This window comes from Caloenas nicobarica, chromosome Z (genome assembly GCF_036013445.1).
Source record: "Caloenas nicobarica isolate bCalNic1 chromosome Z, bCalNic1.hap1, whole genome shotgun sequence".
In the NCBI taxonomy this organism is placed as follows: Eukaryota; Metazoa; Chordata; class Aves; order Columbiformes; family Columbidae; genus Caloenas; species Caloenas nicobarica.
The window spans coordinates 66,660,141-66,679,343 of NC_088284.1; the positions used below are offsets into that span (position 1 = coordinate 66,660,141).

Consider the following 19,203-nt stretch of genomic DNA (forward strand, 5'->3'; position numbering starts at 1 on the left):
ATGCTGCTTTGCTACAGCAATTTAGAATTACAGAATCATTTAGATTGGAAAAGACCTTTAAGATCATTGAGTGCAACTGTAAATTCATGGAGTTCAACCATATTTGAAAAGGCATGGATGAAAACTCTGGGAAAAACAAACAACAACAAACAACAACAAAACAAAACAAAACACCACAACAGAAACACAAAAAACATGTGCACAACATATTTTAGCCCAGGACTTTCAGGCTCCACACTCAGGCTGTCACCAAGAGTGACGAATGTATCACATGTATCAGCTGATCACTCAAAAGGCACTCATGCAAAACAGTTGTATGTTAAAGTGGTCTGGTGATATAGCTAAGAATTACGTTTCATTTTTCGTTTTTATCTCTTTGTTTGTACTGTGGAAGTATAAGCATGTGGAAGTAAGTTGTTCTCCCATAGCAGATGCATTAAATTATTGGTATTTTAAGGGCTCAGTCAGTTCCCTCACTCCTATCACTAAGTGACATTAACTCTAATCCCAGTGCAAAAGAAAACATATGGTAGAAAAGCACAAATGGTGTTTGAAGCTAGCAGGCTTGGCACTTGGAGTTTCTCAAAGTTAACCAAAGTGGTAGGTTCCACATGTTGTAGACTACTAATGAACATTCTCTGATATCCTTTTTTTCCCATCATTTTGTCTAGCTAGTTCTGAGAAATATGTCCACTCCGTTATTTTTTAAATTAAACATAGGCTTCTCCAGCTGCTGTGTTTTTACATTACGTGTTTCAGGCTATTTTTAAAAGGATTACTATGGATAAATACAGAATAGATACTGTAGAACTGGAAACCACTTGGGACTTTATGAATGATTAATAGTGTGATCTGTACAGATTTGCCAGTAATCAGTTACAAACTTAAAAAGCACAGTTAATAGAAAATAATGTAAATGTTTTCTGTGCTTTCTTTTAGCTGTCTGACAGTAGTCTGCTTAGAGGAGTTCACAGAGTTGTCAGACCATTGCCACTATTGCTTTGTTTCCTATGTAAAAAAATATGACACTAATGTATGCTAAGTAGTGAGGAACACTGACTTCACCGGAGTATCTGTCATATATTGAGGCTACTAGTGAGCAGTAACAGTTTGTTACTCTTACACTGTGAATACTGAAACCCGAATAGCTTCTAGAAATATCCTCTTGACATGAAGTCATTTCTTTGAATATAGTGACTATGTGTGTATTTTTCAAATATAGCTCAAGGAGACTGATATGACAGAGACATTTTGCTTTATAAATTTAATCTCTTTGAATTGTCAGCAAAAATTGTTAGCCAAGATTTCTTGTTGTGTGACATCAACTGCAAATTTTCCAGATTAGCAGATACTAAGTCAGATATTTTTGTAGCCATAGGTGCAAGACCAGTCAAACTAATTTTATTGGCTTTGGAGTCTCACAAGAAGAAATTGGATAGATGCAGAAGTAACCTTTCACCTCTCAAAGTAGCAACCAGAAGGAATTAGTTAGTCATTTAGTCTGCTGTTAGTGTCTGTGTTTCCCAGAGCTGTCATCAAATATCATGTAACAATTATTCTATTCTGTTAGATATAAACACAGAAAATCTCATTTGATGGTATTCTGAAAGTGAACTTAAACCGCCTAGATTCATGTCCCACCCTTACAACCTTTTATGTTGTGATTTCCTATTGAGAACTGGTTTCTTTTTTTCAAGGAAAGCAATTTTAAAGCAGACGGCTTTTTTCTGGTAATATTGTGCAGTGCTTATAATTCACTTACTTGGCAAATAAACTTCCTGAAGTTCATATACTTTTAAAAATTATCTCTTTACCATGGAACTTCTTATGAATAATCAAAGATCTCTAAGTGTTCAATAATCTGTTGACTTAAAGCTTATAAATGTCTGTTGTATTGTCCTATCAAAAATGGAAGGACAAATGTTATTAGTATGCTGAGACACAGTTGGTGTGAGATTCAAGGAGAAGCTGAAGAAGGTGATTCTGAGCACATTTGTTTGCTGCTGGAGCAAGCCAGATTTTTTTTTTTGTCACTGGCACAAACTGTCAATACACAGTCTAGCAACCACAGACCAGCTAAATTCAGGCAGGAACTTTTTTCCAACACCTATGCTGTCAGGCAAGGTTACTGGTCCTACTGGTACCTTTAAAAGGTAAACAATTGTATGAATCTCTCAAAGGAAATTATAATGAGGAGAGTAGAGCACTGGTAGGATAGACTAAAACTATTGGAAATGCAATCAAAGATGACTGAGGAAAGGTTGAATTCAAGACCTCACAGTCAATTACTTTTGGATAGTCAGCACTGAAACAGATGATGCAAAAGTGTTAAGTGTTAATAATCATTGGTCAAGAGCTCATTAGTGACACACTTCAGAGAGGAGGAATTGCAGCTGTGGAAGTACACTCAGTTTACCAAGTTTTTATCTGAAAATAACAATATCTATCACATACACATGGTGAGTGAGCTGTTGGAATCTTCTCTAGCAAACAGAACAATGTTACCAGGATGCGGGGGTTTCTTTCACAGAGTTAAGAAGAGTATTTACGTGGTTTCTGTACGTCTGGGTTAGCAATCGTCTTTCCTGAGTTCATCAGGTTGGTCTTGCTGTCAGGTCTGCAAGTGATCAGTGCAAAGTAGAGACCAGTAACTTGAACAGTGCCATTTCCCATCAGGTAGAGAACCTGTTCTGCAGCCAGCAGCAATCCTGGGGAATCCATATGCCTCTGTTTGCTGTACACAATATGAAAATATAATATGCTCAACAGAAAAATGATTGAGCTGGAAAGATACTGAACACAACAGGGTAGAGAACATATTGTTTACATATAGAAATTTCATTCATTTCCTTTCCTAGAAGTAAATCACTACCATTTGTTTTATTCTTTCAATGGGTTATCATTTTTACAATTTTTTGAAGTCTTTTGGGAGATTACATGAATAGCAAAATGGCTTGAAAATATGAGGCCACCTTGTAAAGAAGAAAACCCACAATAAGACTGGCTGACTTCAGCGACTTTGGTAATTTCTATGTTGATGCCCATGCCCAAAACCATCAGATTTCTTTCTTCTCTTTAGTACCTTGAGTACAGTGGGGACACTGGCTGAGCCATAGGCATGCCCTGATGAAGAGGATTGCACACATAGGAGCCAGTAAATTGCTCAACATGCCTCTTTGCTGTGGGCCTCTTCACAGCCTGTACTAAGAATAAGGGGAGTGAATCTGTGAATAATTTCAGGAGTACAGGAACTATGATAAGTTGCAACACTTTTGTCCTGTTGAAAAATATGATATCTGTGTTTGCCAAATGACATGTGCTCTGGCATCAGAAACAGCAATGTCTGTTCTGTTACACTATTCTTGGAGCTGTTTCGGCTCTTCCAACACTTTTTTTTTCAGTTTAAAAAAAAGGCGTCTTCAAAAGATTGTGAGTTATTTTGGAAGACTAATTGTTGATTTTGAGAAGATGATGCAAGTGTTATGAGTTCAGCTAATATTTTCTCAACTCAGGAGGTAGAGGTGAATGTAAAAAGCATACTTCTACTTTGCTTGAACCACTGTGGATTAGATTTTTAAGAAGTTCAGACCAATTATTATCCTCAGATCCTCTCTCACTGAGGACTCTTTCTATGGCTTTTAGTTTTGCAAACCCTGATTTTCTAGTTTTCTGACCTTATGATCCAAAAAAAGCTGTAATATTCCTACTTTACTCTTAGGAGAATTGAGACAGAGTAACTGGTATACGGAAGAGTACATAAGGAGTTCAGTATCACCAAGAATTTCCTGCATTAAAACACAATCGCAAAATCTTCCAGCTTCTCTCTTAGTCCCAATGTCTACCCTTGCTCTGTCCCAGCTCTCAGGTACACCCTGCAGGTTTGCATCTTCAGTTTAGATGCAGGTCTGTGGATGCAGAAGAGTAAATGAGAGCAGCTGAATTGTCTGACCTTGTTTTCCTTTACCTTTGCATGTATAGCAATCATACTGTTGCTTAAAATATAGCATACTGAGGTCAAGGCCATCTTCACACCATAGCCTGCTTTACTGACAAATAAACAGCCTCTTTGCACTCCTAGTGAGAGGGTGAGTCACTAGAGAGCACTGGACAATTTTCTGTCCGGGGAAGGTAAGTGGTGAATGAGCGCTAGGGGCTTTTCACTGCAATAGAGACAGCTAGTGAGACTGAAAGCAAGGGCAAGTAAAACCCAGCATCTCATCCCATCTCCCAGATGGCTGGAGAACAGCATCCAAAAGGTGCAGTAAGAAATGTGTGACTGTGTCTGGAAAATTGCAAGACTTACGCATGAAGGCTTTTTCTAATAGAAAGAAGAAAAGGAAATGTAATTTTCCCTACGCGGTAAGGTACGCTGTGCCAAGAAACATTCTCCTTTGGTAGACATTCATACCATGCTCCTCAAAGACCATCAGGCAAAGCGCTTGGATGTGGACAGCAAACACCTCCCCAGTGTGCGGGAAGGAGTGTCCTCCTGTCTGCAGCCCTGGGCCTGAGGCTGTGCTTCCCCAGTGCAGCCCCCTGGTCCCGCCAGGCCTGTCTCTGCCCTCGGTTGCCCCTTCAGGTGCAGAGAGCTGACTGTGACCATACATTGTTTTGTGCAGGTGTCCAGGAGGCTGTGGTGACCTGCCTGAACAAACAAACCAGGGAGACTGCAGACGAGACACTCTGTGTAACCAGTCGCCGTCCTCCACAGCTGCTGAAAGCCTGTAGCCTGGACCCTTGCCCCCCAAGGTATGCTTCTTCTATCTGATCACCAGGCATACGTTTTGTTCCAGATTTAGGGGAGATGTGATCGTTGGTGAAGTCAAGAGACTGACCTTCAAGCTACCCATGAATCTGAGATGACTGGGGCCAGCGGTGGTTGGGTCTGGGCACTACTGGAAAGACTCCTGAAGCACAGGAGTAAAATACACAGATGAGAGCCTGAGGTGTCTCACCAGGTTACAATACCACAGACTTAGCTCTCTAGGCTCAGCAGATTTGTGTCACTGCCCCTGGGACTCCTTTTAACTGATGCGAAGTGAATAGTTGTGGTATGAGTAAAGCCCTGCTGCTGCAGAAGGCAGCAAATCGGCACAACCAGGTCAGTGTTATAGCAGATGAGGATGCCGGGGCTCTTCAGTCTTGTCCAGACATTGTTTAATGGATTTTGAGGACTCCATGCAAAAAGCAAAACAAATACACAAATGTGGGTGATTGTAGTCTAGTGTGTTGCCCAGAGCCATTTAAACAACACTAGCAGTACAAAAAAAGGAATTATAAGTAAGTTGTGACCCCAGACTCAATGGCCTTTCAGTCTGGAGTCACACACTGCCTCACACATGCTCCTTCTCTGACCGCAGGAGCTTATAGCTTCTCCATGCCACAGTCATATTGCCTGGGAATTGCAAAGTGGTGGTAAAGCCAAAGGGCAAACTTCAGACCACTTGTCTACACAGGTCCTGCAGGCAGGCGGTTCATGGATTGGCTTAACTTTATCCAGAGTTCTGTCAAGTTTAAGTAGAGTTCTCCAACCTCCCCTCTCACAAAAGATTTTGCAGAACCTGTTCCTCCCTGGCCTCAGGCAGATTCCATAATCCTGACCCTAAAAGTAGCAGATCTTTGCCTGCAGCGATTCACATCTGTATCTTCTGACAGAAAATAACTGTCATGAAGTTTCCGTGGTTTGTTTAAATACACCTGGGCCTGTCAAGTCTTCAAGATGCTCTATATACATATTGTCTTTATTTCCAGCTGTACATAGGTGCATTTACTCTCAGCTGGTAGTGCAGCAGATTTGAAATAAATAGTTCAATGTTATAAATCAATGTAAAACACACAATGCTGTCAAGCTGGTAGATATTCCTTAGAGTGTACATCGGTAAGTGTATGTATACTTTATATGACAGCAGGCTATACAGAGCAATATTGATATGAATATTAGTAGATTTGGGGTAAACAGAGAAGGTTCACATTAAAAATAAAACATGGCATCAAATATGGCCAGTATCCAAGAATGATAAGGACAAAATGGTTTGATTGGATGATCAGGATTTTGAGTCTGTGACAAGCAGAGCCAAATAGGCTGAGATGTTTCACCAAAGCATTACAACAATTTCTTATGAGTATATTGCAACCCTGACTTGTTGTATTGTATATTGCAACCACGAATTGTCTGTATTGCTGATGATAACACACAAGTATTATATTAATGCTTGAAAAGAACATCGTAGGTGGAAATCTCGCTGTAATTGATAGGTAGCAGAATCACTGGAGCTGTGAGTGCACAGTAGGAGATTGATCACATATTGATTGTGATGTGGAAAATAATTATTCACTGGTTAAGAAAAAATAAGGCACAGTCATATAGGCCAGTATTTGAGTTCTGTTACAAAAGTAGTCTGAGAAGTTAGATGAAAACTTTTTGAATTAGTCTGTGTGATAATCCATACCACTATGGTAACTTTGCTACCAGAGTGGAGCTAGTTTAAAGCAATCTTGGGCATATAGTTCACCCTGTGGATCACAAGATAATCATACTGTAGGTGAGAATCAAGCCATCAGTGAGCAGAGCAGAGGTGAAAGGGAACTGAGTTGAGGGAGACTAAGAAGCTTTCATCCATCCCTAGGGCTGCAATTGAAAAAAGGGGAAATTACTCCCTTCCCTGTATATACATCTCCTCTCCCTCCAGCCCCCTCAGTCTGGAGGAAATTGCCTGTCTGCAGAGATTTAAGTGACACAGGACGAAGAACAGCACGTGTTCTGCAAAATGGTTCCTCTGGTAAGAGCAAGTAAGCCTAAAACTCAAGGCTGCAGACAACGGGCAGTATGGCTAATGGAAAGAGAGGCAAGAAGGAAAGTTGATGGGTCTCCCAGGCAGGCTGTGACAGGGTAACTTCCTTATTTCCTGCAGCTTCTCAAGTGTTATGTCTACTAATGCCACTGTATTAAATACAATTGTATATTAGTTAAACTGATAGTGTTTAGTCTATAATAATAACTTCTTTATAGTCATTAATTATGACAGTCTTAAGACTTCCAAAGAGAACACATGAAAAAAAGAAAAAAATAAATAAAGGCTTTAGGATTTTGTTTTCGTTTTAATCTTAGGATGTTTCAGGGTTCTAATTCAGAAACCTTGATCCAGGAATCTGATGGCTGATGGAAATTTAGGCTAAAATACTGTCCTTATGAATGTTGATGAAGGCATTGCTACTGACTGACAAGTCCAAAATTTGTAATACACTGTGGCTGTGAATTTAGATCCCTGTTACGGAAGTTCCCAAAATGCGATCTGTGAGCCGCTGATACTTTCCAGAGCTTTTGCTGATGGCTTATAGAGAGAGCTGGCTGGTGTCATAGTGTTGGCTCTTCTCTCTGTTTTCCAGCTGCTAAAGTGCATTAACAGAAGCTAAAAATATAAAATACACTTTCCTAAATTGGCCTTGATGTGTAAGTGACTGTTGGAGCACACAGTTGTGGTTGGTAGAGGAAGCAGTTTGCTGAAAAGACAACTGAGATGGTGACGAATGCCTCAGTGGACAAGGGAATTTTGTCCACAGCATGAAGAAAAAGTTGAGAAGTCTCGCCCAAGAGAACAAAAATTCTCTCCTAGTATATTTAGAAAAATTATTCCGGTGCTGTTTCTTGAACTGAAACAGCCCAGCATGCTCAGAATTCAATGTGTATGTCTAGAATTTAATAAAGATCTTGCTTAGATTAAGAGGGAAAACATTTAAAAAATTAGAAATTCCAAGCTTAATGTTGCTTCTGCTGCTGGCACTTTTAATTACATATTACATTATCTGTAGCCTCTCAAATTGTTAGTCATATAAGCCTTTCCTGGTCAACAGTTGGTTTAGCTGATTTCATAAACAAAAGCATTGAACCACAGAATCTAGTCAATCTTACTAGGGAGTCAGAAGGCATACACTTCGAGACACATGTTGTAGGACTAGTCAGGGAAGAGTAATTTCATTCTGGTTTTGTTTCATCATTCTTTTTGAACAGTTAAGAAGAACGATGCTAAGGGGATCTTGACTGATACTGTTATTTTTGCTCTCTGCTGAGAATAAATATGAATAGACTAAAATTCATTACTCACTTAATGCTTCATCTTGAAATTAACCTGTGGTATCATCATCTTCCAGTTCCTAGTTACTCTGTTCTCTTCTGGAACAAAATATGATAAAAGCTAGAATATACTGGCAATACTTCAAATTTATGGAAACACTGAAAGGAGATGATGCTTATATAGCAGCTGAGAGCTTTATAATTTCCATTGAAATACTGGCTTAATATTTTAGCATATTACTATTCTGAGTCTGTTGAAGAGAGACAGAATAAGCCACAGAAATCTGTCTTCAAATATTCACAGCTCTATGGAGTCAGCAAAATCTCGTGCTTTAAATTCTTACAGAAGACAGAAGAAAACCAGGAAGAGTTACACACAAAAATTGCAAGATTGCATCCATATTCAAATCCCAAAGAAGATGAGTTTCCTGTGGTTTCAGACTTTACTGAGAGGTTTTTGCCTGTTTCTTCAAGAACAATAGCAGAAGACAAGCCCAGTCCCTTTTTTGGGGGAAAACAGTATACCAAAACTTCCCATTTTGCACTGAACTAAGAAATAGTGAAACACTGTGGAGCTCATTGCTAAATTGGGAGCTAAAACTGATTTTCAGCACAGTAGTTACAGTGTAAAATTTCATGTTATTAACTTGGTATACCCTTTGATATTTCTATAAAAATTATATAGACTGTTTTGATGTACTGGGAAACCCAGCATGCTTTCTTCAGAAAAGAGGAATGAAGACTCTGACCATTTTAATTCATTCTATCAGTTACTTGGTTTGTGCCAATCACGCTGTATCACTTCATGAATTACATAGCAGTACTTGAGCAGAGCAGAGTCTTCCCAGAACTAAACACAGAATAGCTGTTCAGTGTCTAGAAGCTTCTTCTCTAAGCTCAAAAAATGAAAGGGCGGATCACTCAATTTTGCTAATTGCTATGTTTCTATTCTAAATTACTCCAAAAACAATCAGAAAAACCCTGTTTCAATGTTGGCTTTACTGTTTTCAACAACAAAATGACTTGCATCCAAGATGTGTCTTTTCCTCAGCCTCCACAACCCAAAATACAGAGGCAGTCTTCATCTAATGAGATATAATTGCTGTTGTTTATAACAGCAACAGCATGAGCACCTCGTGGTAAGCCAACAAACTCTACCAAAGAGGTGAAAGAGAATGCTGTAACTGTGTTATTAATTATAACTGCTCAATAGCTTGGTCAATGCGTGTTGAAAAGATTTGGTAAACACGTATGGAGGAGCAGAGGGAGAAGAAAAGCAATGAAAGCCAGATGGCTGAAAATGGAGGAAATTCCAAGCAATTTCTACAGCTTTGTTCTTGCATATTTTCAGAACTGAACTTTTATTCCTCTACAACAAAGAACAGCAGAATGCTACAAAACTTTTTTTAAAAAAAAAAAAGTGAAAAAAAGCAGAGAGTTCTAGGAGCAGCACATGATTTCACCCCAACGCTTCCCCTCTACTCCTTGAAACATCTTTTGTTAGCAAGAAAAGACACAAAACCATCTGACTGGTCCTGGTACCTGACTGAAGTGTCAAGATAACATGAGTTAGGCTGGGCTCTAGCTCATGGCACAATATTTTCTTTTCCTGTTCTTTTTCTTCTTTTTTTCCCCTGCATCTGCTTGTTTTATGTTTGTGTAATAAATTCCCTGTTATTATTTTAATGTTTATTTGGTGGATTCAGTATCATCCATCTGTTTTGCTCTATTTAATTTCCCAGATGAAGCCAAACTATAAAGGAGAAAAAAATCGACATGTTTTTCAATGCCTTTGGAGACGTGAGACATTAGGTTGCTGGTAGGTCAGACTTAGTGTAAGATGTGCTCCCATCAACCATATGAAATGAGTTCAATATGTGTGGAAGGGCCAGAGATTTCTCTAATACATTAAAGGTGACCTCTGTGCATGGGAGGGTGTCAGTGCATATGTGTTTCACATTGCTCAAGCAAAATATTAGAGCATCTCTGTCTAGTTTGTGAAAAAGGTTAAAAGATTTGCAAGTCATTATGTCTGCAGGTACTGCAGTATAGACTTATTGGCAGGAGATACCAGTTCTTGTTTTGTTGCGGTCTTTTCTCAGAGGTGTAAGTTAGAATTAGCATTAATGAAGTGTAGTGTTATTGTGTCGTTGTGCCACAGAAAGATTTCCAGCCAGTCACAAACCCCTGAATTTTTTAAGTGGGATGTATTTAAGTCTATTTTGAACTGAAGTGCATTGAAAATGTCTTTGACAGCTTCTTAAGATGTAGTCCACACAGCCTCCTGGGATCATAGGCCGCAGCTTGAACCATTGACGGAGTAGGTTGGAGAATCAGACATTAGAAGGAATCACAGAATGGTTGGGGTTGGAAGGGACCTCTGGAGATCATCTAATCCAAGCCACCTGCTAAAGCAGGTTCACCCAGAGCAGATGGCACAGGGATGTGTCCAGGCGGGTCTTCAGTGTCTCCAGAGAAGGAGACTCCACGAACCCTCTGGGCAGCCCATTCCAGTGCTCTGGCACCCTCAAAGTAAAGAAGTTTCTCCACATACTCAGATGGAACCTTCTTTGCTTCAGTCTATACCCGTTGCCCCTCATCCTGTCGGTGGACACCACTGAAAGGAGTCTGGTCCCATCCTCTTGACATCCACCCTTGAGTTATTTATAAACATTGATGAGATCCCCTCTCAGCCTTCTCTTCTCTAGGCTGAACAGACTCAGCTCTCTCAGTCTCTCCTCATAAGAAAGGTGCTCCAGACCTCTCATCATCTTCATAGCCCGCCGCTGGATTATGCTGTGACAGGGTAGATTCATCCTTGTTTGAAGCCTTTAGATCAAGAAACAGCTTAAACAGAAGTCATGGGCTCAGTGAGAGAATCATGATCCCATTTTTTGTCTAGATTTACTTAGCTAAAAATGGTACTGTACAAAGATGTCTAAACATCTGTACCTAGGTGGCTCTGTTATGTTGTACCTGCACTACCTGCATGTCTATTTTGCACTACAGTAATACCACCTTGGCCTTGAAAAGTATTAATCTGTGACATAAACACATTTATCTTTCTCTCCCCCTTTTTGATAATATATAACTTTATAATATAATATATACTTTTATAATATGATTTCCCCGTTTGTACTCTCTCCAGTTGTTAAGAGATCATCCAAGGTGTGTCTGACAGCCCACCCTTCTCTTTTCTTGCTGGATGTCTTGCCTGTGGTGGAGCAGTAACTGCATGCTCCTCAGTATGTCTTACTCAAAAGCAATGCCAGTGAAGTCACCAAGGAGACCCATAGGGAACAGTCCTTTTCAGCCATGTGTGTCACATCTAACTGTGAAGCAGAGCAACTTGCAAGTTTCCAGGGTCAGTGGGGCAGCTCTGGAGTCTCCATCACAATCTGCCTCCAGCTCTTCTAGTTTAAAATTTTAGACCTGTTCTCCAGACATTTTACTTTTTTAAATAATATGATGGTTCCTCCATTAGATCAGATTTCGCTCACAGATGTTTTCCTCCATTTCAGCTGATATACCAGAGTATTATGTTCAAAAAATATTAGAGAGCAATTGTAAATATTTTTTAATAGCTCATACCATACTTTCTACTTACTTCAAAGAATGGTAGATGACACTTCTTATTCAGAATCTGATATACCTAGATGAACTATTTTCCACTACACAAATCTCCAGGTCACAAGTTTCACCAAGTTAGTACACTCTTGTTTCAAAACAACCTCACCATGCCCTTACCAGACTTTTTTTTTTATAGCATGGTTTGTGATGAGCATGAGCTTAAAATCATGGTAAGGACTTAGTGAGTCCCTCTACAGATGACAATTTCTCCTCTTCTTTTTTTTTTTTTTTTTTTTCCCTGTCACTGCTAATTTCCTGGGTTTAGTCACCTTAATACAGTCCACTTCTCTCCACCCTTTTCTTCTCTAATGCCTGTGCTAACCAGAACTTAATATTCACTGCCACTTGATATTTTTCAGCATTTTGAACAAATATGCTCTCACTTCAGCTTGTCATGTGTTAACTTCTAATTATCCTTTTTTCTCTAAATTTATTGTTAACTTTCTTGAGTATTAATTTACTGCCTCAACAGTGGGATTTCGCTCTCAGAAGAAAGCTTTCCCAACAGTAACAATAAAGAGCATGTCTCTGCTCTTGTGCCAAGTATGAAGTTAAGTGAAATGTTTTATAGCATAGTGGCCAGGATTAACTTTATCACTGCAGCATTAAGCTGTGAAATAAACTACAGGGTCTTATAAATAGTTGATTTTTACTACGAGTCATCACTTCCTTTAGAAAGGGGTGAAATGAAAAGGACTATTATATCTTCCATTTACAGTACTGCTGAAGTAAATTGTTATAGCAGCAATCTGAGGAATACTCAATATTTTAAAACAAATAAATCTTTATGGATGAAAAGGAAAAGATAAGGTATGTAAAAGGGGAATAAAATTATGGCTCTAACTTCTGAAAAGGTACTGTACCGTTCTGTACCATGCTTACACATCAGAAAGATTCACACATTGAATAAGTGGAGGAGGCATCTTCATTTCCAACCAATTTGAGTGAATTAAGTACTCACAGAAGGAGCCAGCCCAATTGATCAGAAAGTGCTGTATCTGCCAAGCAGGACTGTCACATCTGCAGAAGCACCGCAAGCCCTCCTATTTGTGACCATGAAAATTTTCCATCTTCAATTATCTCCACTCCTCTGGCCTCTCTGCTAACATGGTTAAGCATCGAAGGTCTCTCTGATAGAGCAGAGTTGGTGATGTGCAGTTACGTATTAGAAATGTGTCTGAGCTGACCTATTCCATGCTGTAACCAGCTGTTAGTAGCTCTTAGTCCTTCTTAACCTTGGGAAGGACTTGAACCACTCACACAGAATTGTGTTATTGACAAAGGCAGTTTCTCGTTCAGGGAAAGTTAGGGTAGAAGTGTATTGAGTAACTGTTCTGAAGTCTGTGGATTCTGCAGACAAACCTATACCAATATAACTATTTGGATAAAGATATGAACTGTTTACGTACAAATTTGCCTATACATATAATAACCTTTCTGACACCATCACTTTGAATATAGTAACTTTCACTTCCATGCGTTTTTTGAGTCACAATCATATTTTGCATGATGCTTCCATTAATCTGAATACTTAACTGTGGCTGGTTTGGTTATTTATGGGTGTAACATGAGTTCAGAGCCTCTCACTTTGTGTGAGGAGCTCCTGCATGTTTGAATCTCTGCATGTCAGTGTGAGGAAAAACATCTTCTGTTGCAGAAGAGTGAATGAATTACTAAACAGATTATCAGTCACAGTTTCAGGATCTCAAATGGGAAGGTAAAAAGGAAATATTAGGTCGGGATGTGCCCTCGGAACAAAATTGTTGCACTGTCTTCCTAATGGTATATTGTAAGAACGGCATTGAAGGGAACTCAAACATAGGGAGGTATTGGGAGTTTCCCAAGTTTAGTCACAGTACTATGTAGGTATATATAGGTTAATTCAACTACTTTCCCCTCCCCCAACTAAAAAGCTAGAGAAAAACCTTGTATGCCTGATTTTGAGAGACAGCTTGTTTGTACCTTCTGCACTGGTGAAATAGTTCAGGAACAGTTCATCCTAATGAAAATATTATCACTGTAATGCTGCCAGCCAGGTCAGCAAGAAGCTCACGTTATCTGCTGGTTTTGTGGTAGTACTGCTGTATAAACTTGGACTTGCTAAAGAATTACTTCAGCCCACTCACTGTTACCTGAACACTGTTTCATTCATGAATCTGCTTTCTTTGTCCATTCAGTCCAGTGACACCTCCTTTACTTCTTTCCCACACTGATCATTTTAGCAAAGACATCTTTAGATTTTAGGAGAGTCTCGTTATTCTGTGGGACAAAATCACATGTTCATGAATATTGATCTTACATGTTGTAGCGTCAGGTTTCCTGTATATTCTCTCCATGCCATCTACACGCGTTTTCAGCTATCTCATTTTTAAAATGCTTAATTTCAGATGATATTTCAGATAACAAATAATTAGTACATTGCACAACTTTCTCACCTGCTGAGCTTTTTCTTTCTTTGTTTTCTGGTGTCTGTAAGCTGTTTGATTTCTCCCTCAGGAACATCTGTTTTTTAACATTTTCCATCTGGCATAAAATTAGGCTCAAGAAAAGGTGTTGGCTTATGAGACAGCATGGAGAGCACTGGTGTGAAAAGTGCCAGGGAGTCTTCAACATGAAGTAGCTCTGTCATGGGCAGCAGGATGTTAAATTGTCCCTCTGCTTCTTTGTAGCAGAATCATACGAGAGCGCTTCATACACTGATGTGCACAATTTATTTCATAATTTAGTGGTTCTTGTGTTTTTGCATTACTTCAATGAAGGTTTAGGGAAAGGGATATTATTCCACTCTGTTGGAGTTCCAAAACTGTGTGTCCCTCCCTGCACTTCTCATTCAGTTTCTAACATCTGCCATTACAAGCACAATTTATACAATTTCTGTTCCATTCCTCAAATTCCACTATTCCTCCCTATATTACTTCTTAACCAGCTTTCTACCTTTGTACTAATTTACTCTGTTTCTCAACTGTTTTCTATCTTCATTTTTGAAAGGAGCTACCAAGGACCTATTTTCATTGTATCTCACATAAAATACTGAACAACCTCCTTCTAAGAAGTTGCTGTTTTAAGCATAAGCCCAAATCTAAACTTGAGATAAAAACTGGTATTCATTTATCTATCAAGCCTATTCTGATGTGTGTAGCTATATTAAAGACAGCCATTTCTGACGTTTATTTTATCTCAATGCCACAGTTATCCTACACACTTTATGTCTCTTGAGGTACTTTTCAGTAGCCAGTATGTCTGTCAGTCTCTTAAAACAATTCTTTGCCAAATCAATTTACTTACCTGAAGTTTTTTAAATGTTCTTCTGTGGTTATGCATTCTGCATTTACAGTAGTCCCCTGAAAGACCCAGTGGACAACCTCCCACTGTTTAAAGTGTTGGCAGAAAAACACAAACCCTTTTTTCTGACTTTCTCTAGTTGTTGATGTTCTCTGTGTTCAATTCAAAAGGCAGCAAGACTTTTTTACTGCAAGGAACCTTATATATACTGCTTGAAACATGTCAGAAGACTACTCCAGCAACAAAAATTGCTGTTTGTAGAGTCAGTGCATACTCCATTTACCTTCTGTTCTTCTCTGACTTCTGAGTTCCTCCTGTGTTTTCCTCTGTTCAGCTCAGTTATATAAATATTGGCTCCCTGCCACCTTCAACTATAATGAGCTGCAATATTCATCGATACCAATAAGTGTACAGAGTGAATGCAGGCCACTTCTGTCAGCTCCCAGAGCACTCTCACTGCGACTTTGATCTGCTTGCATGTGTTAGCTACATAGGCATCTCTTTAATGGATTCCTTTCACTTGTAAGGAAGATGCTTTTTGAAGAAAAGTACCTCATTCTCCCCTCTGCACAATAATCTCCTGAAATCTTGCCTGTCTGTTCAGCTCCCTTGTAATGTTGATGATACTGAAAATCAGACTTAGGCTGGCACTGAACAACAGATTTGAACTTAGCATGAATTGTTTTTCTATTACTGCTGCCAATTTAAAAGTAGTTTACATTTTCATTTTTATTTCTTAATCAAGTACTAACTTTTTAAAAGCTTAATTAAATCTCAGTTTTCCTCTGAGGTGTGGTTATACTGTACATGTATTTGTAATGTTCTCTCTAACATGAACCAAACCAATGCAGTAGGGAGATCACTTCTTAGAGACTCAGATCCATGTTTAAACACCTAGGTGGAGGTCTTAGTTCTCACACTTCATGTCAAAGGAACAGTCTGATTTTATGAGTGTTTTAACAGCTGAATGAAAAATTAGTCGTAGTTAAATTCTTACCTTTTATGCCCCTTTCTTCGAGACTAGTTTGATTCTAAAGCCAGGAACTGACCTGGAAGTCCTCATCTCAATCCTGAAGCTTCACTGCAGGAAAGCATGCTACCCAAACAGGGTTGACAGTAAATCTCTCTGCTGTCTAAAGCTTAAGGTGACATTCTGTGTGGTATTTAAGACCTGACACTCGGAATACTGACTCAACATGAGATATGTCTGCTAAAGAAGACTCAAGAAAGCCTTTCACACCGTTGATACAGGAACATTTGCCACAAACACGTCTCCAGATCGATAACACAAAAGGGAGGACATCTATGGGTTCTGAGTAGGCTTCTGAGTCTGCAGGGTCCAAGGCAGAACACGAAGGTTGACAGAGGACAAGAGGAAAGCATTATTGATATAGTATGGGGTTTGCTCAGTCTGTTGCATGCACATGTACACAGCTGCCACCAAGCCCTCATGCACTGAGGGATGTCTCTATGCTGGCAGGTGTCAGACATTAAGTAAGATGCTTCCAGGCAAACCTGTCTCCACACTGATGAATGTTTATTTTAGAAATAAGAAGAGTTCTTTTATATCACTTTCATATGGTTTAACCACATAAAAATGAGAATAATTTCATTTCCTTAGAACTAGTTTGGGAGGTCTGTGTGTAAAAGGGTGTTTACTTTTCCTGTGCAGTGTTCAATTTTCTTGGCAGTGCTTGAAGGGATTGTGTCAGGATGAAAATCATATATCTCTAAAAAATATTCTTTACTTATAACACTTAACAGCTTAGAATGCTTTGGTTTTTACCATATTTACTGTGCATACAGTGACTGATCCAAAGCCGTTGACTCCATAGTGCTTTGGCCCATGGGTGTACGTTTTTCAAATTCTGCCTACATTTACTTTTTCCAGACTGACTATGGTGGTGCAAGAATACTTTATTCAGAGGGGTCATGGCTTCACTCAGGCAACAACTCCAATTCTAGCAGCTTCTCCTGCCATGAGTATCTGGTTAATAGCTGGTGCCGCTTTCTGGTCTACCTAGCCAGCAGTATTATTATGTGGGCTCCAGTTCCTGTAGCAATGAGAGGGGCATTTCAAAACTGAGGCAACAGTGCATTGTTATCCCTATTGTTATTTGTAACACGCTAATGTCTAGAGGTTCCTGTCAAGCTGAGAGACCCATTGTGCTAGGGAGAAAAACAGTAAGACATCATCCTTGCTGCAGGACCACAACCTAAACAGATAACATGGATGAAGCTTAAGTGAAAAACAAGTATTCTTACGATTTTGCAAATGTGAAGTTGAGGCACACATGGGAGAGGAGTCTGATCCATCCCAGTGCTTGGGTCTTCCCATTGGACTCAAAAGGTATATTCAGGTACTCACAGACTACTCCAGCAGTTCTGGTCCCAGTCACCTCTGGAGTTCAGCGAAGGGCCAGGAACAAGGTCCTACTCACTTGATCCTTCAGTTCTCACCTGAACCGCTTGGGCACAATATGACATTGGTATTTTTTATTCTGTCACAAGAAAGAAGGAAAGTTAATTTCTGATTAAAATTAAATGTATAGAACTACTTAGAAGTTCACGATCATGGTATGTGTTAGAAGATTTTTTTCTTTTCCTTTTAGACAACTTGAAGTTGATCACAAATGTCCAGGCTATATTCTGGTTGAATGTATGGACCCTCATAAAACTTGACACTTATTAAAATATAACATGATTAATTTAGGGTTTGCAGACAAGATTTTTGTTCACTATGTCAAGAAAATTTCCATTATTAGGAATAGCACGGTAAGCTGGTTTTTGAGAGCATTGCTAATGTTTTTAGACTTACGTTAATCATACAAAATAATTGTGCTGTTGTAACTACTGTATTCATCTTTTTAAGTACAGGAGTATTTCCTACTTGAATTTTAATTCTCACATTGTCAGATGAATGGAGGACATTATGGCAGTATTGTTTTTTGTATGACATACATGCTGGAAGAGTCAGTTCAGTATGGCCAAAACACCCAAAAGAAAAAAGAGACAGGAATACAGAGACAAGGACCATTTGAAATAAGACAAGGCTTATTTCGTTTAGCATCACATAACACTCTGCAGTAAGGGTAAACCTATGTTACTACAGAAAAGCTGGGCCGGGGGGACATGCTGTTTGTTTGGGTCGGTTTGCTTGGTTTTGGTTTTGTTTTGTTTTTTATAAAAAGGAGGGTTATCTCCAACAGTACAAGTAGTTTAAAAACTGAATTGTAAATTTAGTAGGATAATACAAATTCAAAGTGTTGCAAGCACCTTTAGCTATTATAAAATAATTCTACTGCCCTGTGATTCTATTCTATGAGGCTATCACTGACCTCTGCCAATCATATATATCATTTATATGTTTGGTTCCTTGCACATCCCTACTCCTCTTTGCACATCTCTGCATTCTTTACTTTATATGCATGAAAGCCTGTAAAAGTCACTGGGGACTATGAAAGTACAAGGGTAAAAGAGAATTTGACCTCATATTTCCTGAGCACCTCTAAGGGATCTCCTGTTTAAAGCAGCCGGAAAGAATTGTGAAGAAACCGATGTTACGAGTGGGACAACAGATGCAACCTGCAACAGAAATTTCAAACACTGGAAAAACAAATCCTTTCTTTTTACTGAAACCCAGCATTTCTTTCTGAAAGAAGAAATTGACACCTTCTTCTGCAGAAGCCAAGATCTCCCAAGAGTTTACGTGGCCTGCTAGCCACTGAGATGTGAACTGCCAACAGAAACATTGAGCATTTATACAAATAACAAACAACGAGTTGCTGGAGGCAACAGCTATTACCAGGACTTGAATAAAAGAACTCTGGTGACTAACCATGTATCAAAATAGGTTCCGAAATAAGAAAATGCCTTCTTTTCAGCACTTACTCAGATATCTTATTTTAGGTTTTGCCAAAAATGATGGGTAGCTGATATCCACATTAATTCTGACTGACAATTTTATGGGAAAATCTGGGAACACCTCTCCCCCAAGATCATTTATGTGGAGAACATACTCCAGATCAGTTTAACTGGCTGTCAGATGTCACTTCTATTCCACTGCTAAATAGCTCCTAGTACACGTATCAGGCTTTGGTGGCCCTCTATGTATTATGACCTGGACAGTGACCATGGCAACTTCTAACTCAGTATGCAAGATGTTTTCATTCTTTGACAGGGTTAAACATATTTTTGTCATTGTTGCTAGCAGAAGCAAG

The 19,203-nt window shown here is 39.1% G+C and overlaps 1 protein-coding gene across 3 annotated transcripts in view; it reads left to right on the forward strand.

The window, feature by feature from the left end:
- The window catches only part of ADAMTSL1 (ADAMTS like 1), a 444,801-nt gene that overhangs the window by 365,281 nt on the left and 60,317 nt on the right, over positions 1 to 19,203 (forward strand). For all 3 annotated transcript variants that reach the window (XM_065655435.1, XM_065655436.1, XM_065655437.1), the window contains one exon: positions 4,620 to 4,749. In XM_065655435.1, the coding sequence (XP_065511507.1) occupies positions 4,620 to 4,749 (130 nt within the window). The remainder of the gene's footprint in view (positions 1 to 4,619; positions 4,750 to 19,203) is intronic.